Genomic DNA, 22,689 nt, shown 5'->3' on the forward strand with positions numbered 1-22,689 from the left:
TAGAATAGAGACTTCAAACAGAGATGGCTGATGCCTGAAAAAGGAAGAAAGCCATTTTAAAACTAAGTTTTTTAATATGGTAGCTCAGAGCTTCTGTTCTCTCCTCTTCTCCAGGTATTTAAATGTAGGTGTGGGCAGAGGCATGAGCCAAAGTGCCCTGGGCTTGCATCCTGAGTAAGTCAGGATATCTGGGAATATCCTGGTGGTAGTGAAAGTGCTGTCAAGTCACAGCTGACTTATGGTGATCCTGTAGGGTTTTCAAGGCAAGAGCCGTTCAGAGGTAGTTTGCCATTGGCTGCCTCTACAGCAGGACCCTGGTATACTGGAATTTTTTGCTTATTTATTTGAATTATATATCTATGTTTATTATAAGCCACTTTTGACCCCATGGGGAAGAAAAGCAAGATAAAAACAAATATATGTGTGCACATAGTAAGAGCTGTATAAAATATTTTGCAACTTTTCAAGCATAGAAGAAGGAGACTTGCAGGGGAAGCCAAGTTCTCTTTCATCCGTGGAGAGACTCTAACTGGGCTATGCTGCTTTTCTGCTTGGTAGCATTATGGGGAAGGTTAGTAGCTAAAAGTACATTCTGATTGCTTTCAGCTCTAAGCTCTGGCTGCTTTTGGTCAACTGATGAGGGCATGAAACTGAAATTACAAGATGTGCCTTCAGCACTAAGCCTTCCTAGGTCAACCGGTCAGTGTTGATGGTAGAGGAGAGCTTTGAACAGAAAGCACATCTTGCTTTGCACACATACCCCAGCCAGTTTCAGGCTTCTTCATCAGCGGGTTGGAAATATCACAATCCCTGCCCCAGTAGTGGCTGAAATCTTGTGACATGATGATCCATAACTTAGTTTCACATTTTGTGTGTGTGTCCAGTATCACCTTTAAGACCAATCACTTGTACCAATTCAGGGTATAAGCTTTCGTGTGCATGCACACCTCTTCAGATATATGAAGAAGTGTGCATGCACATGAAAGCTTACACCAGAATTAAGTTCTGTTGATCTTCAACTTTGTTCTATTGCACCTTTAGGACCAATAAAGTTTTATTCAAGGTGAAGTTTCATATTCAAGTGCATGAAAGTTCACCTTGAATAAAACTTTATTGGTCTTAAAGCTGCCACTGGATTCTAACTTTGTTCTATTGCTTCAGACCAACACAGTTGCCCACGCAAATCTTTGTTCTGTTGCTACCATGGCTACCTTCCTGAATCTTGTGTATGTGTGCGAGAGAGAGAGTTCTACACTTTTGAGCATTTTTAACCCCCCCATTCCATTTAATTTTTACAAGTTTTATAATTATGCAAAGCTGCAGCCCCCCCCCCCCCCCGCTTTTACAAATACCTACCTAATTCCCAAATGGTGTATTTTTAAAAAAATTACCAACCATTAGCTATGCTGGGCTCTAGATGCATGTAGAAAGTGGAGGAAATAAATGCTGTACGTAACATTCTCAAGAAACTCTGAACATCTTTTCATCTATATGCTCAAAGTAAATAGCACAGTAAAACTCTCTATAAAAGAAACTACAAAGCCTAATTACGTAGCACAACCGTATATAGTTATATAACTACATTTTACTTCCATTCCTGACATGAGACCTGCAACTCGGGAAGGTTTGCAGTTTACGTATTCCTCTGGTGGTGGCTGTTTCAAGGTGTGAGAACCACCAGAGAATGGCCGTTCCCACTTGAAACATGGAGCAGGTGCCACATTGGAGAAAAGTACTTAGAACAGAACATAAGAAGAGCCTGGTTAGATCAGACCAGTGGTCAATCTAGTCCTGCATACTGTTTCCTGAATTACCGCCATTTCGTGGGGCCTGCAAGACGGAGCTGTTCCACCGGGCTTATGGTTGAGGCAGCGGGCATCCTATTATTCCATCTTTTGGCCTCCCTTGTGGTGACATCATACTTTATTACAGTGCTATCCTATTGTTATTACCATCGTTTAAGGTGGGCCTACAACTGGTTATTTATATGCTGTGCCCTGTCCGCTGGTGGTGCATTTTATTTATTGTTTTTACTGTTAATTTTAATTTGGTGTTTTAACTTTGATATGTAGGTTTTTATTGTTATTTTTATATGTTGTGATCCGCCTTGAGCCCATTTACGGGAAAAGGCGGAATATAAGCCTACTAGATAAATAAATAATAAATTCACACAGTGGCCAGCCAGTCGCTCTGTATGGCCAACAACAGGCCCAGGGCTTCCTCTGATGATGCCTCCTGGCACTGGTATTAAGAAGGTTATTTTCCTTTTGTTACCATGGGTAGTAGCCACTGATAGAACTTTCTCCCAGGAATCTGTGTAATCTCCTTTTAAAGCTGTCTATACCTGTGCCCATCATATATGCCTTTTCCTGTGTAGGGTGCATATCAGCTGCATCATTCTGGTATCCTAGGAATGTGATACTGGGAACTCCTAGCTGGCATTTCTCTTTCTTAACTGTGATGCCTAAAGATTAAACTTCAGCAGAATCTTTTTGAGTCAATTCACAAGTTGCTCCTCAGGGGAGGCCATAATTAACACATCATTGAAGAAATAAGGTTCAGCTCCAGGAATATTTGCTAATAAAGTTTCCTTGAAGCACTGAAAAATCCTAGTGCTACTGCGATTCCAAATTGAAGACATTTCACATGAAAAGCCCCTCTCTGTGTAATAATGGTTTGGGTATCTGCAGCCTTGTCATCCACTATCAGTTGCTGATAGGCTTGAGCAATGTCCAGTTTAGAGAGAAAAAAAATTCCTCCTGCTAGGAGAGACAACAAAGAGGTCTATGGCAGGCATTGGGTCTTGCTTGAGTGTTTTATTTATGGTACATTTGTAATCTCCGCAGAAGTCACTGGTGGACCTTTTGCCTCAGTGAATACACATGGGAACTCAGATACCAGTTCTCCCAGTGCTGCTGGACAGACACTATATGTTCCTTGAACACTGATTCCCAAGGGTGTAAACCAATATCTTCCCAACAGGCTTTTATGAACCCCTTTTGTAACTAGCAATAGAAATGTTTCACAAGTCCATAGCGGACATCTACATCACAGCCTCCAAGGATTTCAGCAATCTTTCTATTGTAGTCACGAAGGTGACATTTTGATCTGTATAATCCGGGAGAATAGCTGTGAAAATGTTCACACTTCTGACCATTTATCTCTATAGAGGTAATCATTTCTGGGCATTGCTTCTCAATAGCATGAATATGTTGAATGGAGTATAATGTTTATACTTCTTCCTCAGGGAAACCCTCTAAATTATGGGCAGTTTGAAGCTGAGTACCTTTCCTGGGATTGACTAAAACTTTTTCTTATGATCCCTAGATTTTTTCTTTGTGACCCTTTTTTTTGGCAAGTAAGACATTTGGCATTACTGAATCTGCATTCACTTTATGTTGCCCTCCACAGTTCAGATGTAGATGCATTACTTGATTTATGTAATCCTACCAATGCAGATGTGAGCCTCTATACTTGCTTCTCGTTTGATTACTGGGTTTGTTGGCGAATGAGGGCGTCAGTGTGGTGCCTTTTACAGATTTGTCTGACATTACATGAAACAGCTTCTGCTGCTAATGCTTGTTGCTTCGTTGTGACAAAAGTCAGATTCTGTTCAGAGAGGAGATACCACTGGATGGCCTCCTCCTTAACTGCACAGATGAGCCCATCTCATAGCAAGCCTTCCAGAAGATCCCCAGATTCACAATGTTCAGCAAGTTGACAGAAATCTTCAAAGTATTCTGCTGTGTTTTCACTGGCTTGCTGATCATACTTTAAAAAAAATTAGAACCTTTGTAGAGTAACAGTTGATGTTGGCCAAAATGTGTCTTCAACATCAGTTAATGATGTTTTGTACTTGGTACAGTAGGTGCCTTCAGAGCAAAAGCTTTTGCTCCTCAATTGCACCTTTTTGTTCTGCCCCTTCAATTTTATTTGCATGCAGACAGTCTTTCTGCATAACTGTCTCAAGAGCCAAATTGACTTATAATAATAATAATAGTAACGTTTTATTTATATCTTGCCCTCCCCGCACAGGCAGGCTCAGGGCAGCTCACAACATAGGAATACAATACAATATAATAAAATCACATAAAACAGTAAAATTAATATGCAGTTACATTAAAATTAACATTAAGGTGCTAATAGATCTTAATTCAGTAAAAGAGAAGAAACATACACAGCGACATTATCTTAGCTCGGTATGGGCGAAAGTTATTTTGAAGAGGTATGTCTTACAGGCCCTGCGAAATTGATTTACACATCGCAGGGCCCATACCTCCTCCGGGAGTTGGTTCCAGAGTAGTGGGGCCACAACGGAGAAGGCCCGATCTCGGGTGGTCTTTAATCTGGCCTCCCTTGGCCCAGGGATATTCAGCTGGCGCTTACCAGCTGACCTCAGTGCTCTCTGGGGCTCATATGGGGAGAGACGGTCCCTCAGGTAGACAGGCCCTCGGCCATATAGGGCTTTGAAGGTCATGACCAGCACCTTGTAACGAACTCGGTAGACCACTGGCAGCCAGTGCAGTTCGCGCAGCCCTGGCCATATGTGCTCCCATCTTGGAAGCCCCAATAGCAGCCTAGCCACCGCGTTCTGCACCAGCTGCAACCGCCGAGTTCGGCACAAGGGCAGCCCCATGTAGAGGGCGTTGCAGTAATCCAGTCTGGAGGTGACCGTAGCATGAATCACCGTTGCCATCGAATTCTTCTGTATGGCCCACTGCAGCTATTTCTGTAGTGAGTCGGCATGAACGTGGAAGGCAAGGAACAAGCTAGTCTGATATCAACATATTTCCACAAGTTTCTGGGAGTTTTAATAGCAGGCTGCTAGAAGGGAGACTGAGAAGTACTGAGTTCGTACCCCTCTCCTGCTTGCTCTGAGGCCTACTGGGATAGCCTCTCAAAGTAGGGTAGCCAGATCCACTTATCATGCCAGTGGGGGAGAGACTTTCCCAGAGTAGGGAGGAGTGTTGCAATGTGCCTACATAACACAAGTGACATAGGCACATCAGGGGGCAGCATTCTAGTTTTTTGGGCAAAACTCTATGGTAGAATTTACTTCAAACCATAGTTTTGCCCGAAAGCCAGAGCATTGCCCCCCGAATGTGCCTACATCACTTCCATTTTTGTATGCACATTGCAATGATTTCCAGGTTCCTGCTGGTAAGAGAGAGTGATTGGAGGAGGAATACCCAAAACTAGAGGACCCCCATCCACAACAGGTTGGCAACCCTATCTTAAAGAGACAATATACAAATGACTCTCTTCTTTAACTCGCATCTCTTAGATATTTGTTTCATTGTTGGCTTGGTGAGATGCACTGTAGTCTCCCTCACAAGGAAGGTCATAAAATGTTCTCAGGTATAACTCATAATGACAATTACAAAGGGAACCAGAGACTCCAAAGCAAAATATTATCAAAACATTTCCTAAAAAGTTTGAAACTCCAAGAGACCTTTCCAATAAGTGGGGGAGGGGATGAAAAAGCAGAGTTCCACCCAATCACTAACTTTTGTGTTGCTCTAGTTTATCTAGCCTCTGTTCTACTTGTTCTAGTCCATCTAGAACAAACAGAGTTCCACCTAGAACAAGCAGAGTTCCACCCAATCACTAACTTTTGTGTTGTTCTAGTTTATCTAGCCTCTGTTCTACTTGTTCTAATCCATCTAGCCTCTGCCATAGGAGTGTTGTGATTTTCAGAAATACGTGTCTGTAAAATATAAGATATGAGGTGTGTTTTGTGAGCCATAATATTTAACAAATATTGAGCCATAATATTTAACAAATATGTCTTCATCTACTGGTGTGCCTTGTGTTAAAATCAGAAGAATTTATCTCTTTGCAGGATTTAAAAACAAATTGTGGATGTGACAGAAGATAATCTTATGATATGGTACAAAAAGCCAGACTACATGACCTGCAAATGTTTATAACAAAGCTTCAATGACTCCTAGAGAAAAACAGCTTCAGAAAGGGGTTAATTTGGAATGGTAAAGCAGGAAAGGGATTAATTAACCTTTTCCCACAACCACTACACTTCAGGATATATTTCCTCCCCCTTCCATTATATTTGCAACTGGAGACCAAGTGCCCTCCACTGGGTACCTTATCTTAAAAGAAGGCCATCTGGGTTATGTTTCACAGGTTTTGCATCCATCCTAAAAGGATACATGAAACAAAATGCACAGGGAATTGTGTGTTCTTTTCTAATGATGACTTGCATTTTGTGTTGCCTATGCAAATATGTCACCTTGGAACACCTGAATGTAAACAATGTAAACAGTTCCAAACAGCACACCATTAAAGAAATGTTTATTTAAAACATCCTCCCCACCCTTGAAAAAAAAAGAAGTATGTTCCTTATAATATACAGAGGAAAGGCTTTTAAAAGTTGTTGGAATGGGTAATCTATGGTCTATGTTGTTGAAGCAGCAGATAATGGAAAAAGCAAGATCAGATGAATGAGACCAGCAAGACTAGGCAAGTAACTCACAAAAGGGTGCAAGTTTATTAGTCTGACTGGGGGAAAAAACCTCTTCCCATGTTATGACAGAAAATCCAGATATGAGTGAATAAATCTTCAGTAACTAGACAAAAGACCTTTAGAAAAAACGTGTGTGTTCTGAGTGAGAAGTCTTGGAAACTTGTTAAATATTCAACTGTACTTTTCTGTGAAATGTTTTATTTCAAAACGGTTTTCAGCCTGCCAGTCAAATGTACACACATTTTATGTCAAAATTAATAGAATCTTGGAACTTTTTATTTTACTTACTACTGAAAATGAGTGCATACATTTTTAAACTGTTCTCAAAAATTGTGTTTTGTGATCTGTCTTCCTTCCAAACTGATCTGTCTCCCTTCTCAGAGGATTTTCCTCTGCTATCTAAATTCAGTGATGTAATAAAAAAGCTCAAAGTTAGGCTAAGAAATGTTTAGAGGGTAAAAGAACATCAGAAAATGCTAAATATACAATGTGAATATGTGGACTTGAGGACACTGACTCCGTGTCCTAACATTTCAACTTGGGTTGTTGTTCTGGTTTATTTCATCATTAAAAGAAAATCTGTCTAATAGTGACTGTTCGTCTGTCAATCTCAGAAGCAGCTAATCTTGACTAGGAAATCTTGATTTACAGACTAGGAAGGGGTTTATGTGGACGTTTTTTGGGGGGGGGCTTCATATGAGCACAAAAAAGGACCCCCCTCCTCCCTGCCAAATGCCGAATGAGCTCTGAATTAGGTATGGGCACAAGCCTTGACACAAACCTCATTTTTTCACTAAAATTGCTCAGTTCATGAGCCAAGGATTGTGTAATCGCACCTGCAGTGAACCTTCCACAGACTGGTTTTTATGGAGGTTCATGTTGGTGGTTTGTATGGCAGACATGCTAGTTCCAACTAATTGTCAAAGCAATGGGAGGGGGGGTGGACTTCTGCAGTCCTGGAAACATCAATAGTAGCCTTCCAAACTCCAAAGAAAAGTGGCCCTTGTGGGATCACAGGACACGGAGAAAAGCATGAAAAAGCCCTGGCCAGCGGTAGAAGGAGGTGAAGGAGAGGTGGAGGAGGGGCACGCACCAGTAGCAATGCAGGAGAGAGAAGAGGTGGAAATCTGAGGCTTGGGAGAGAAAGAGGAAGGCAATCTCTTTTTCACAGAAGTGGTGGGAACTTTGGGAAACCTGCCTTCATGGCAGTTGGAGGCTGGCAGATGAGGCCAGGCCAAAAAGGGGGACCCCAGGATCCCCAGAAGTTGAGGTCACAGGGTCAAAAGGAAAAGGGAGGGGCAATCTCCTTTTGATAGAAGCAGTGAACCAGGAAACCGGCTTGTGGGGCAGTCGGAGACCAACAGATGAGGCCATGTCAAAAAGGGGACCCAGGGAGGCCCAGGAGTCAAGGATTACAGGGTCAGAAGAAGAAGGGGGACTGATCTCCTTTTGATAGAAGCAGGGGGAATGCCTCTGAGGCATTCAGAGTAGATGAGGCCAGGCCAAAAAAGGGGACCCCAGGAGGCCTGTAAGTCAAAGATCACAGGGTTGGAAGGAAAAAAGGGAGGGGTAATATAACTTTAATGAAAGCAGTGGGAGTTCTGGGAAACCAACCTGTGAGGCAGTCAGAGAGAGGGCAGCAGATGAGGCTAGGCCAAAAAGGGGGGCCCCATGAGACCCTGATGTTGAAGGTTAGAAGGAAAAAGGGGAGCGATCTTCCTTTAGTAGAAGGGAAGACTTGCTGTGAGTTAGGTATCTGTAGCCTTAGGGGGTGGGAGTGTATTCTACCATATCACGGATCTCACAATATAAAGTGGTTATGTAAACGGGAAGGTTTGTGGTTTGGGACAGTCCAAGAACCATGAACTGGGATGAACTTCCATTTTCCAAGTTCGTGCCCATTCCTATTCTGAATATCTTCCATGAGACACAGAATGCTGTTCTATATAATCTTTTAAAAATAATATCAGTCTAATAGTAAGTGACTAGCTCCTCTGTCAATTTCAAATGCAGCAAATCCAGACCAGAATGCTGAAAGGACCTGAGTGTCAATTAAAAGAACAGATGAGGGTAAATCAGGCTGCCTGTGCCCCTGAGAATTTTAAGAATCCCTGAGATGGAGATAGGGTGGGGACTGGACATTGTTTTTTTTAAATATGTGATTTAAAAATTTGGCAACAAATTCTTTCAACAAGCCCCGTGCAGTTAACTGGCATTCACTTTTTACTAAGTTTTGGAATACATTTGTGTTGCAACACTTTTGTGGAAGACTATGACAATGTTAGATAAAGCATATTAACAACACTGCTTCATGACATGAAAAGCAGAGTAAATATAGCCTCTACTCGCTGACGGAAATTGAATCAGTTCTTGTTGACTGATTGCTTGGTGTCCATGTTGCAAATAGTTGCCAGTTGTGGATGCTTTAGCCAACTGGGTTATCACATAACATTTGTAATCACCCTATGGGGGAAAAAGCGTATCTCTCTTACCGTGCTTTGCTCAGGGTGGAGAAATGACTCAGGTCTGTCATTGCCCCGATCACCACCTTCGCTTTTTTAAAGCCAGTCTTCTAACTGCTGAAATTGAATAATAAAGCAACAAACAAGGATGTCTCTTACTTAACAAATACACATCCAGTCAAATAATAAGAGCATATATTCTAATTTTAGACTCTTGCATTGCATGCTAGGATGGTTGCTCAAAATTCATTGGGGAATTGAATTATAGTGGAGCCATCTGTTTATCTTTTACATTTACTGGGAGGACAAAAGGCCATGTCCAGTTAGCATTACAGTTAGCACTTTGCCAGTCGAATGCTAGAGGTATTATACTCATTACTGTGGGGGTCTCTTTTGCAGCATGCACTTTCTAGTTATCTGTCTTCATTAAACATCTGTGTGATCTGTAGAAGAGGAAGAAATCTCCTTTCAATAATAGCAACAGCAGCAGATATATCTGATACACTGCTGTGCTAAAACAGCAGCTCATTGTAAGCTGAAACGAGTTTGCTCCTTCAGAATTATCTAAGCTGCTTTCTGCACCTGTTGTATATTGAGCTCGCAGTGTCAAGGTTTCTGTTCTCCTCTGAATACAGAGGAAAAAAGACCAAGCTAAACTTGTCCAAAAATTGATATAAAATAATAATATAATAATAATAACTTTTAATTTCTATCCCGCCCTCCCCGCCAAAGCAGGCTCAGGGCGGCTTACAACATAAAATACATTATACATCAGATTACATAAATTGCAAATAAAATCCAAGTTAAGACAAATTACAACTTAAAATTTACAAATTACAATGGTGCTAAAACATTCGATCTTCAATAATTCCATAAAATTCAGTAACCAAGAGCAATTTTTTAGAGGCATTTCCTAGTTTATCATTGGTTGAAGGCTAGTTTATAGAGGTGGGTCTTACAGGCCCTGCGGAACTGTTCCAAACTCCGCAGGGCCCGCACCTCTACCGGGAGTTGATTCCACTGCAGTGGAGCAGCAATAGAGAAGGCCCTATCTCGGGTGGCCTTCAATCTGGCCTCCCTTGGCCCAGGGACGGTCAGCTGGTTTTTTCCAGCCGACCGCAATGCTCTTTGGGGCTCATATGGGGAGAGACGGTCCTTCAGGTAGGCAGGTCCTCGGCCATATAGGGCTTTAAAGGTGATAACCAGCACCTTGTAACGAACTCGGTATCCCACTGGCAGCCAGTGCAGTTCGCGCAGCCCCGGCTGTATGTGCTCCCATCTTGGGAGTCCCAACAACAGCCTAGCCGCCGCGTTCTGCACCAGCTGCAGCCGCCGAGTTCGGCACAGGGGCAGCCCCATGTAGAGAGCGTTGCAGTAATCCAGTCTCGAGGTGACCGTAGCATGGATCACCGTTGCTAGGTCACGGCGCTCTAGGAAGGGGGCCAACTGCTTCGCCCGTCGGAGATGAAAGAACGCGGACTTGGCAGCGGCCGCTATCTGTGCCTCCATTGATAGTGAAGGCTCCAGAAGAACCCCCAAGCTCTTGACCCTATGTGCCGCTTTCAGCAGCACACCGTCAAAAATCGGCAAGGGGATTTCCCTTCCCAGGGCACCGCGACCCAAGCAAAGGACCTCTGTCTTCGTTGGATTCAACTTCAGCCCGCTCAGTCTGAGCCAACCTGCCACGGCTTGCAATGCTAGGTCCAGGCTTTCTGGGACGGAGTCAGGTCGGCCGTCCATTAATAGATAGAGCTGGGTGTCATCTGCATATTGATGGCACCCAAGCCCAAACCTCCGGGCAATCTGGGCAAGGGGGCGCATGTAGATGTTAAATAACATCGGAGAGAGAACTGCCCCTTGTGGCACCCCACACACTAGGGGGTGCCTCCGGGACAGCTCCCCCCCAATTGCCACCCTTTGTCCCCGTCCATCAAGGAAGGAGGAAAGCCACTGTAAAGCTAACCCCCTTATCCCTGTGTCGGCGAGCCGGCGGGCCAGTAGCTGATGGTCGACCGTATCGAACGCGGCCGACAGATCTAACAACATCAGCACCGCCACGCCGCCTCGATCCAGATGCCGCTGGAGGTCATCCATCAAGGCGACCAGCACTGTCTCCGTCCCATAAAAGAAACACAAATCATATCCTTGTATTTATTAGTTTACTTGGGACTTCTGTGGGATTTGGATATTTTTATTATAATTGCACTAATTTGGTGCTGCCTTGGGAGCAGGCTTGTAGCTAACCAGGGGCCTACAGGGCCTGCCCCACTGACACTTTTGGTGGCCCTCTCATCCTAGGCTGCCTCCTCCCTCCTCCACAATTTAAATTGCATGGGAGGGGCACCCAGGAGCAGCCATTGCCCATCCTGTGCCATTTAAAGGAGCCGCCAATCAGCTGATTGATGGACTCTGAATTGTACTGGAGGAACTGCAGGAGCAGCTACTGTCCTCCTATGAGGTAAGCTTTTGGAGGGTTGGCTACATCAGGGGTGTGTGGCCTAATATGCAAAGAAGGTCCTGCTAGAATTCCACCCCTGTTTATTAGTGTTATAGCTTGTTTCTCTGCCTGTCTAGGAACACGCACTGGTCGCACACATGGAAACTTGCTGGATTATCTTGCTCTAGTCATTCTCTCTCAGACTAATCTACTTCACAGAGTGCTTGTTTGATAAAATGGAGGGGGAAAGAGCAATGTAATAAAACATATTGATACTACTCAGAAGAGAATACAGTTAGTCATGTTTTATCACATTTGTATCCCAGCCTCTATGCCAGGAACTCTGGGCAACATAAATAGTTTTGTCTCCTTTCTGTAAGCGGGTTGTTCTGAGTATGTGTGGCTGGCCCAAGGTCTCATATGAGTTTCAGGGCCAGGAAAGGACTTGAATATGGGTTTTCTAGGTTCTATACTCCCAGTCACTACCCAATAATGACTAAGTCAGATGTAGAATACCAATACTTGAAATCATGATAACTTGCCATTATTCTAGGTGTACTTTTGCACATGAACTACATGTGAAATCAGGTTTATGTAGGTCATGCAGTTTGAATTTTAATCAATTGATATTCCACCAGGAGTACCTTCAAATGTCTGATATGGTCAAGAAAGTCCAGTCTAGCAGGTAAACACTTGAATTCTGATAGAACTGAAGAGATGCTATTGATTTTGGTGTTGGTTTTTATATGAGCTAAGTAGAAATAATGTTCCAGCTGCATGACGTAAACCCATATATTTTAAAATAAGGCTCTGGCCCTTGCAAGCATTAGCTCAGAATATTAGGAAGTGGAAGCAGCTCTACAGCTTCAGAGAAGGTGGGTAGGTTTGGCCTGCATATTTTTCCTAGTATCCACACAAATAAATGTTTCTTTCTAGGGAAAGCCAAACTTTAGAAGTCCAGGAACATTCCTGAGGGGGCCCTGTCCCCTGTGGTCACAGGTTCCAACCCTATTTATCCATCTTCCTCCTTTTCTGTAACTACAGTCATGATGTGGAATAGAAGATTTTGACAGATACCTAATGAATCCAGCTACCAGAGCTCCCCTTTCCACATAAGAGTAGTCCTACCTGGCCTAACAATAGGTGCAGTTCAGTTGTTCCCAAACTACCAGTTGGAGACCAGTGGTTTAAAGCCTTGTATAAGTGTCAATACAGGTATTAATTTGGGGCATCTCTTAGACTGATGTTTCTAGTAGCTTATATAAAAATTTAATTTCTTTCTAATTTGTCAGAGGTGAGGTATATAAGGGGACTCCCAATGACTGGAGTCAGAGCAGAGGAGGTTAGAGGAGAGGGTAAGAGAGCTAGCAGACAGTCCTCAGGGTGTGGTGAGCTGTTTAAACTTTAATAACCATTTAAGATTTTAATGATTGCACGAGTCACTAAGGCCTGCACGAGTAACTAAGGGCCTGACGTAGGCTTGCCAATCCCCAGGTCCCAGTGGGGGTTCTTCCGCTTTTCCAGGCTCCTTCCTGCCCTCAGTCAGCTGGCCGGTGGGGGGAAGCCCTGCCCCCACAGGACCATGTGCCTTTCCACCTCCAGAGGCTTCAGTCTCCAATTGGAAAGGCTTCCTCTTGGGATGGGGTGTCTGTGTTACTTTGAAGAAGTTGGCAGCAACTTGTGAGTAGAGAGGCCAATCCCTCGCTTCAGAGTCGCCAGAAAGGGGGGAGGGAGGGAAACGTCTTCTGAGCACTTCATTATTCCCTATGTGGCGATTGATTCTCATAGGGTATAATGGAGAATTGATCTGGAGATATCAGGGGCTCTGGGGGGGGCTGTTTTTTGAGGTAGAGGCACCAAATTTTCAGTATAGTATCTAGTGCCTCTCCCCAAAATATCCCCCAAGTTTCAAAACGATTGGAACAGGGGGGTCCAATTCGAAGAGCCCCAAAAGAAGGTGGCCCTATCCTTCATTATTTCCTATGGAAGGAAGGCATTTTAAAAGGTGTGCTGTCCCTTTAAATGTGATTGCCAGAACTCCCTTGGAGTTCAATTATGCTTGTCACACCCTTGCTCCTGGCTCCGCCTCCAATGTTTCCTGGCTCCACCCCTGAAGTCCCCAGATATTTCTTGACTTGGTAACCCTAGCCTGAGGAGACACTAAAACAGTGAAGGAAACTATCAAAGCATGAAGTTTCTTAAGTCTGTTTTATATACACAGTTTAACCACATTTACATGCAAAGAGAAAGGTGTAGACAGTCAGCAATTTCTAGTTGCTAGAATCAGAAATACAACTTTAAACCCAAGTGTGCAACAATATATGCATAGAGAGAATATGACATTTCCCTGCCAATTCATTCTTCATTTTGGTCGGATTTTGATCTCTGATATAAATAAATGATTTCCTATACTACACTTCTGGCAAGAATCTGAGCCTTTGACAACGTAAAGAACCTGAATGTATCATTGGAGGGGATAGTAAAGAAGTAAGGTTCCCAATCCCTTCCTCATTGATAAAGGCCTATATCTAGTTTGTGTACCTTCTCTACAGCAATGACTTGATTATTGTTAATGACTTGATTTACATTGGCACAGACATTAACCATAATTCATGCTAAACTAGGCTCATTTTTAATCAGTCTAAGGTCTGAACTAATTTCATATGCTGTTCAGCAATTTTCCCTGGTTAACATTAAGTCTAGCTGATATCAGTGCAGATGTAACTCTGACCTATAGATAATAGAGTGGCTGAATTCACATGTGTGAGAAACCCAGGGTTAAGAGGCTGGAAGTACAATTCTAATGAGACATATACCCTTCTATGTGCATTGACTTCAAAAGGGTAGAACTCTGTCTAGGATGGTATTAAAATAAAGGTAGGCCCCTGTGCAAGCACCAGTCATTTCCAACTCTGAGGTGACATTGCTTTCACAACGTTTTCATGGCAGACTTTTTATGGAGTGGTTTGCCATTGTCTTCCCCAGTCATCTACACTTTCCCCCCAGCAAGCTGGATACTCATTTTACCGATCTCGGAAGAATGGAAGGCTGAGTCAACCTTGAACCGTCTACCTGAACCCAGCTTCTGCCGGGATCGAACTCATGTCGTGAGCAGAGCTTAGGACTGCAGTACTGCAGCTTTACCACTCTGTGCCACGGGGCTCTTAGGATGGTATTACAGGACTGTTATATCTGAGCATTACAGGATAGAATGTCTTCCTGTGCTTCAGACAAAGCATGCTATAGAGGTTCGTCCTGTTAAAAACAAGAGTGCGGTAGAATTGGATGTTTATCTTTGGTGTAGGTCCTCCTTTCAACAGATATGGAATAACTATGTCTAGGGAAGGTGATGGCTGTCTCCCATGAGAAACCAAAACCTATGCTGCCCATATTAGCTAGCTATAATCCTTGTAGGAAAACATTGTTCTTGATGTGGGTCTAGAAGTGGAGGTGTAGCCATTCTGACCCTTCAAGGATTTGAGAATAGTCCGAGAGAACCAAAGGGACATATTTCCCCCTCATGTCTCAACTCTGAGAAGGACTTCAGACAACAGGCTAATCTTTAATACATTCACGCTTGGGACTCTTTAGCTTGGAGAAACGTCGACTGCGGGGTGACATGATAGAGGTTTACAAGATAATGCATGGAATGGAGAAAGTAGAGAAAGAAGTACTTTTCTCCCTTTCTCACAATACAAGAACTCGTGGGCATTCGATGAAATTGCTGAGCAGACAGGTTAAGACGGATAAAAGGAAGTACTTCTTCACCCAAAGGGTGATTAACATGTGGAATTCACTGCCACAGGAGGTGGTGGCGGCCACAAGTATAGCCACCTTCAAGAGGGGTTTAGATAAAAATATGGACCACAGGTCCATCAGTGGCTATTAGCCACAGTGTATGTGTGTATATTGAACCGGTGGTCGGAGTATTTTCAGGTTCTCTTCAGTGCCAACCGCGTAGTTCAAGATTCAGCAATCCACCTCACCCCACTTCAACCGGTGAAAACAGAGTTGGATGAGATCCCCACACTAGAAGAGACTGTTAAAGCCATCAAGCAACTGAAAAGTGGCAAGGCAGCAGGAGTTGATGGAATTCCACCAGAGATCTGGAAGCATGGGGGCACAGTACTACATAGCTCACTTCACAAAGTACTTGTCACCTGCTGGGAACAAGGCAAATTACCACAGGACTTTCGCGATGCAATCATCATCACCCTATACAAGAACAAAGGGGAAAAGTCAGACTGCTCCAACTACCGGGGGATAACCCTGCTCTCCATCGCAGGCAAAATCCTTGCCAGAATACTCCTGAACAGACTGGTGCCCACCATTGCAGAAGAACTCCTCCCAGAGAGCCAGTGCGGCTTCAGAGCTAACAGGAGCACCACCGACATGGTATTTGTTCTCAGGCAGCTCCAAGAGAAATGCAGGGAACAGAACAAGGCTCTGTATGTGACTTTTGTCGACCTTACCAAAGCTTTCGATACCGTTAGCAGGAAAGGCCTGTGGCAAATCTTGGAACGTTTAGGATGTCCCCCAAGGTTCCTCAGCATGATCATCCAGCTACACGAAGACCAGCGAGGCCAAGTCAGACACTGCAACGACCTCTCGGAGCCCTTCCCAATAGGCACAGGTGTAAAGCAAGGCTGCGTTCTCGCGCCAACTCTCTTTACGATCTTCTTTAGCATGATGCTTCAAAGAGCCGCAGTAGATCTAGATGAGGACGATGGTGTCTACATCCGCTATCGCACCGATGGCAGCCTGTTCAACCTGAGGCGACTAAAGGCACACTCCAAGACAATGGAAAAACTCATCCGAGAGCTACTGTTTGCTGATGATGCTGCACTCGTCTCCCACTCGGTATCAGCTCTGCAGCATATGACGTCCTGCTTTGCAGAGGCTGCCAAGCTATTCGGCCTAGAAGTTAGTCTGAAGAAGACAGAAGTTCTCCACCAGCCTGCACCCCAGGAAGATTATCACCCTCCCTGCATCACTGTGGGTGAATCAGTTCTGAAGACAGCCCAGCAGTTCAGCTACCTGGGGTGCATCATCTCCTCAGATGCCAAGATCGACAAGGAGATTGACAACAGGCTGGCAAAGGCAAACCGTGCATTTGGCCGACTGCACAAAAGAGTGTGGAGCAACAAGCATCTGAAAAAAGGCACAAAGATCAATGTTTACAAAGCGGTTGTGATGACAACCCTCATCTATGGCTCCGAATCGTGGGTTTTATACCGTCATCACCTGCGACTCCTTGAGCGCTTTCATCAGCGCTGCCTTCGCACCATCCTCAACATCCACTGGAGTGACTTTGTGACCAACACTGAAGTCCTCAAGCGGGCAGAGGTTACCAGCATCGAGGCACTGCTGTTGAAGAGGCAGCTGCGCTGGGCAGGGCATATTTCTAGGATGGAAAACCACCGCCTTCCCAAGATTGCCCTGTATGGCGAACTCTCCACCGGCCATCGAAATAGAGGGGCACCAAAGAAGAGGTACAAGGACTCCTTGAAGAAATCTCTTAGCACCTGTCACATCAACCATCACCAGTGGTCTGACCTAGCCTCAGATCGCAAAGCATGGAGGCACACCATCCACCAGGCTGTCTCTTCCTTTGAGAACGCACGCATAGCTGGTCTTGAGGACAAAAGGAGATTGAGGAAGAATCGCACTGCTACAGGACCAACCCTAAATCAGACTTTTCCCTGCAGCCGCTGTGGCCGGACCTGCCTGTCCCACATTGGTCTTGTCAGCCACCAGCGAGCCTGCAGCAAACGTGGACTATTGCACCCTTCTTAAATCTTCGTTCGCGAAGCCAAGCCGAGAGAGATGTGTGTATATAACATTTTTTGCCACTGTGTGACACAGAGTGTTGGACTTGATGGGCCGTTGGCCTGATCCAACATGGCTTCTCTTATGTTCTTATGTTCTTATGTTCTTTAACCTTAGCAATATTTTAAGTCTCCAGATTTGTTTGTTCCTTTTCTCATATTTAACTGAGCAGCCCCAACTTATGTGTATGAAAACAGTTGCCCTGTTAAGACCAATACCCACACTCCACAGCTGCCAAGAGTCAGACAGAAGGGTTATGTCTTAAAATGGAACTTTCCCAGCACCAATATGTTTCATATGAATGTATTAAAACACAAATGGATTTTATTTTTTCATCAGCAGGACTGCAAACCAAAACATGTGAAGGCAGAAAATAGAAAAGATTGCTTAGATGTGACAATAATTGCACATCATTATATTTGGCCTTTATGGCTGATGGTGGCTGATGTTAGTCATTCTTTGATGTATGCATGAGATGACATGTCACCACTGGCACTTTGGCATCTGTAGCAACACATGACCTGTCATGTCACATTGGTTAAATATGCCATATCTTAGGAGTATTAAATATGCATTACAGTGTGAGCATTAAATATAGATTACAAAACAAAATAAAATATGGGTAAAACCTTTTAAAAGTTCAATTGGAAGATATTTTGCTATTAGCATTCCACATAGATATAATTTTTAAATACAGTGATTGGCTGGGATGTTCCACTCCGAGTGAAATGCTAGTACTACAGTAAGTAATACTAGAGCCAACTGATTTTATCAGATCTGTGTAATTTTTTCAGTCTTTGTTATACACATGCATTGAGCTTTGGAAGTGCCTGGCTCACGCAGCATAACCCAGAGAAGAATTATTTTTTGCCCTTTCCCTAATATATCTTGCTATACATGGCTTTAAGGGTAAAGAAATAATGTGTAAGGCCATCAACTTTGTTCTTCTATGGGGTTAAGTGAAATGAATGGAACTTGTTTCTGAATCAGTGTAGAATGTGAACATAGGTTATGAGATAGCTCAATCTTCAAATCAACTGTGAAAGTATCATGTAACATCTTTTTGAAATCTAGATTTGTAGTGAATGTAGTGTTGGTTTACCACATTTTTCACAAGTTGTGCCTTTTGTCTTTCAGCATCTCTTCTGAAAGGCCTAAAACATGCTAATATTGTGCTGCTTCATGATATCATCCACACCAAGGAGACATTGACACTGGTATTTGAGTTTGTGGTAAGTTTATAGTTTTTTCAGATTCTTTTGTATTTTGAGCCTCTAAAAGCAGAATGGCTGCCCATGACTAAAGAAGAGCTGGATAATTCACATTATAAATCCTTGTACCCTTGGACTGAAAAGCATTGTTATAGTAGCATCGTAGTTGGAGTTTTAAGTAATAGTCATTGCTGTAATTTAAAATGGATTCTTCAGTAATGCTATTAACTGGTGATATGATTATGGGCTGTCGCCTTTAAGCTTTTCAGGTTGTTAGCTACTGTAGGACTTAACAATAAGAAGAAAGCAAGCAACATAGCGGGTAAAAATATCCCCAAGTGAATTCAGTTGCACCTGGCTAACTTGTCTTTTAATAAGCAGTGTCAGAAAAAGTCTTGTGAATGTAATTCATACTCTGTAGGCTTTTCTCTCTGACTTGCATTTCAGCTATTAATTAAAACTTCAATTTGCACAGTACACAGTGTAATGATCTAATTTTGTTCAGAGAATTGCTTTGTGAAATCCTGAGCTTGAACTCCTAATTAATCATTCTACATTTTTCCTAAGACAAACATATGGTATTTCTGTAGGACTGCTTCAGCATTTAGCTGCAGCGTTGTGCAACGTGCAATCATAATTAACCTTCCAATTTCTACAGATGAATTTGAGAATATTATAATTTATTATAAGCAAATGATTTCCCCCCTTTAAGATAGGATATGTTTTATGAACATTGTTGAATTGCTGAGAAAAGCTCCACAGTTATAAAAATTTAATGAGTTTTTAATAAATTTGCTTTAAATGAAAAATGAATGCGTTCTACTGTATGAAACAGGCATCAGTTTGAAGACTTACATTGCATTCTGGGGAGGGGGCAGTGCTGTCTCCATCCTCATTCAGCTGCTCTGTTTGTCATATGAAAGGCCTATTTACCTTGCCTATTTACATATAAATGATACATTTTAATAATATGGCTATTTGGCTAGAGGATAAGTGGTGCAGAACAGTTGCAGACATAATATTGCAGGCATTAACATATTTAAATTACTTTGCTTAAAAGTCTAAATAAATGAGAATTCCAGCATCCTTAACTTCAAACTGAGTATTCATTGACAAGCCATAGCTTTGAATTGTTACATAACAGGAAATGTGTTTTTAATCATTTTTACATGAGTGGAATTTGCCCTCTTTACAATATAGAGCTATATTGTTTCTAATGCACTGGGGAAACATGAATTATCATGCAACTGTCCATCTGTTAACTTGTTAATGCTTCTTGCTAGCTTCCATCCATTGATCAAGTTGTACTGAGTGGGCAGTGTGCCTTGCTGTCCTCTCGAGAGGTATAGACTTGGAAGCCGTGCTTGAATAGGGTGGGATAAGAAGAAATGTTCCTATGGCCATGAAGCATCTAGAAAAGCTTTGCCTGTAGCTGATGGCCATCTTGTATCTGACTTCTTGGTCAATAGAGAAGAGAAACAGACTGAGTCAAATAGAGAAGAGGCATAGGTGGAACTTGCCTCCCCCCCTTCATGTAACCTGGCTTTCGTTCCCCTCTGTGCCTGTTTCACCACACTTGAACGGTGAAGTTGGAGTGACAACTTGAACAATTAAGTGAAAGCACTTCAGTTGACCTACTGATCTGCCTTATGTAAGGAAAGTAGTAAAAAAATAAGTGATATACTTAAACCATTTTGGCTGCAATCCTGAGCAGAGTTGCTTAAATCCTACTAGAGAAAGCAGGTCTAAATTATATTTATGCAGCATAACTAGATGGAGGATTATTATCTCACTGAACTTGGATTAGGCAAGTAATGCGACCCAAATCTACCCTGCTACAGGAAGGCCTCTAAATGCTAATGAGAATGTCAGTACTTTGCATAATTATGCAAATATGCTGTTATCAATAACTGAACTTGAAACCTTATATCCTTCTGTATGACAAATGAAAAGAGAACTTGTGCAACATGCTTTCTATTATGTTTTTAATAATTTATGTGCAAGAAATGAAGTGGGAATAGTCATATAATTGAAAGTTAAATTTGCAACAAGGGTAATGCTGCAGTGATGTCACAAAAAGGGATGCATAGCCGAACATCTCAGTTCCATTTAAAACTCTGTATTTTCAATTACCTCCTGAACTTTAAACTTTGAGTAGAGGTGTGTGTATGTATAGAGTTATGTTTGACCATGTATTTCATGTTATCTTTTAAAATGATTTGAAAAACAGTTTTTAAAAAACTTTATAAGGACCAGATTATATGAACCATTGAAACTATGTGGTGACTTGTTTTGAGGACTGGGTGTATCTGGTTTTCTTGTTTTGGCTGAGTTCGGTTTGTGTTTGGCAAAGATATTTGACAAACTGAAAAGCTGTGTTGCATTTCGGATATTAATATCAATAAGTTGTGTGTTCATTTGACATACATTGTAGGCAGGTTTTTTTGTTTTTTGAGCAGGAATGCACAGGAACGCAGTTCCAGCTGGCTTGGCATCCAGGGGTGTGGCCTAATATGCAAATGAGTTCCTGTTGGGCTTTCTCTACAGAAAAAGCCCTGATTGTAGGAACCTAGTTAACAAACAACTAATCTGTATTGTCTAAAGGTTGGATTCTTTTTTCTTTTTCTTTTGCTTCTTCCAATTGCTCAAGTACATGTCAAGAAATAGCTAGAATAACTTGCAACTTGTTGAGCTCAGCAAAAGTGTTAAAACATTAATTAGCAGCCATGAAACCAGAATATGTAGAAAGTATAGTTTTAGAAAGCTGATGGAAATGTTGCTCAAATGTAGGTTTCCATCACAGTTCAATGAAAATAGGTAAGGAAATTGTAGCAAACATTGGGGAAACAGAGGCAATTCTGAGCATCAACCGGAGCAGCAAAAATGTGTAGTCATAAATTTTAACAGTAAATAATGCCTTTGGAGTGTGTTAAAATGGAGTTTTCTCTGAAACAGACTTCAGGAACCATGAATAAAGTTTTCTCCTGAGTATAATGTAGGTCATAGTTGAAACAGAATAAATTATTCCAACAATTGCAGACTCAATGATCCTAAAACTGGAATCAAGATATAATCTTAAACATGTAGGAAAATTGATCCTGGAGTATACCACTTCAGAAAAAAAGTGGTGTACTACTTTTCTCCATGTAATGGAATGTTTCCCTAGAAAAACAGGAATTGGAGAGAAGGGTTCTAGTCTAGTCTTTCCCTGACATTATTCCTTTTTTATGTGTAGGTGTTTGTGTGTGTGTGAGTGTATGTGACCATATACAGTTATGTAGTTCCCTTTTTGCAGCTTGATGCCAAGGAACAGTTTTGCCATGGAATAATCATGTGAGTAGAGAGAGCTTCTTGCTGAAGATATCTCTGCTGTGCAGAAGTGTGCACAATAAAACATTTGTGCTCCTTGAAGTGTAATAATGAAGGTAGTTCAAGTAGCATTTTGTGCAAAATGGATCTGTTGAGGACAGGGAGAATAGCTTTATGCTGCACTGTTAGGGAATAGTATACAATCTCTTACTCCTTTTTCTCTTCTCTCTCTTTTACCTGTCTTTTTTTTACAGCTAAGTATACCAGGGAAAGTTTTTTATGTTCTAAAGTATAAATGTATTGGTATGGCCATTTGTCATAACTTTTTTTAAAAAAGTGTTCATGTGTAGTGAACGGTAGTTCCACCAAAAGGAAAGTTCAAAGTGAGGTGCAGTAAATGCTGACCAGTGCACACATTTTACAAGCCAGTCCAAAAGCTGTACTAATTCAGCTTTGTGAGTCAATCCTGTTGCATAGGCAGTTGTTACCAGACCAGATGTGTGTGGTCATTATTCAGTTGGGAAATGTGTAGAGTGAAATAATAAAGCAGATATGAGGATGGAGGTAGATTTGGATGACATGAGGGTCAATGTGATTCAATCGCTAGACCTTCAGACCAAGACATGGGATACCAGGTTCAGATCTCCACTCTGCCGTGGAAGCTTGCTGGGTGATCTTGGGCCAGTCACATACTCTCAGTTTAGCCTATCTAATAGATTTTTTGTGAGAATAAAATGGAAAAGAATGAGGGAAGAAGCTTTGGGTCCCTGTTGGGGAGAAAGGTGGGGTATAAATGACATTTCCTGTGTAGCCTCTTACGGCATTTTTGTCAGGACCCTTGTGTGGCCAGACCTGGATCTAGGACCAACTCCTCATCTAATCATGACCAGCATGAGGAGACTTAGAGGGCATCTGATATCACCAGACTCTCTCCAGACCTTGAGCCCTAGGTCTGAGGTC

At 42.4% G+C, this 22,689-nt stretch overlaps 1 protein-coding gene across 5 annotated transcripts in view; it reads left to right on the forward strand.

Moving 5' to 3' along the window:
• The window catches only part of CDK14 (cyclin dependent kinase 14), a 388,387-nt gene that overhangs the window by 141,863 nt on the left and 223,835 nt on the right, over nt 1-22,689 (forward strand). For all 5 annotated transcript variants that reach the window (XM_060248474.1, XM_060248475.1, XM_060248478.1 and 2 more), the window contains one exon: nt 18,347-18,441. In XM_060248474.1, the coding sequence (XP_060104457.1) occupies nt 18,347-18,441 (95 nt within the window). The remainder of the gene's footprint in view (nt 1-18,346; nt 18,442-22,689) is intronic.

This window comes from Heteronotia binoei, chromosome 10, assembly GCF_032191835.1.
Source record: "Heteronotia binoei isolate CCM8104 ecotype False Entrance Well chromosome 10, APGP_CSIRO_Hbin_v1, whole genome shotgun sequence".
Lineage (NCBI taxonomy): Eukaryota > Metazoa > Chordata > Lepidosauria > Squamata > Gekkonidae > Heteronotia > Heteronotia binoei.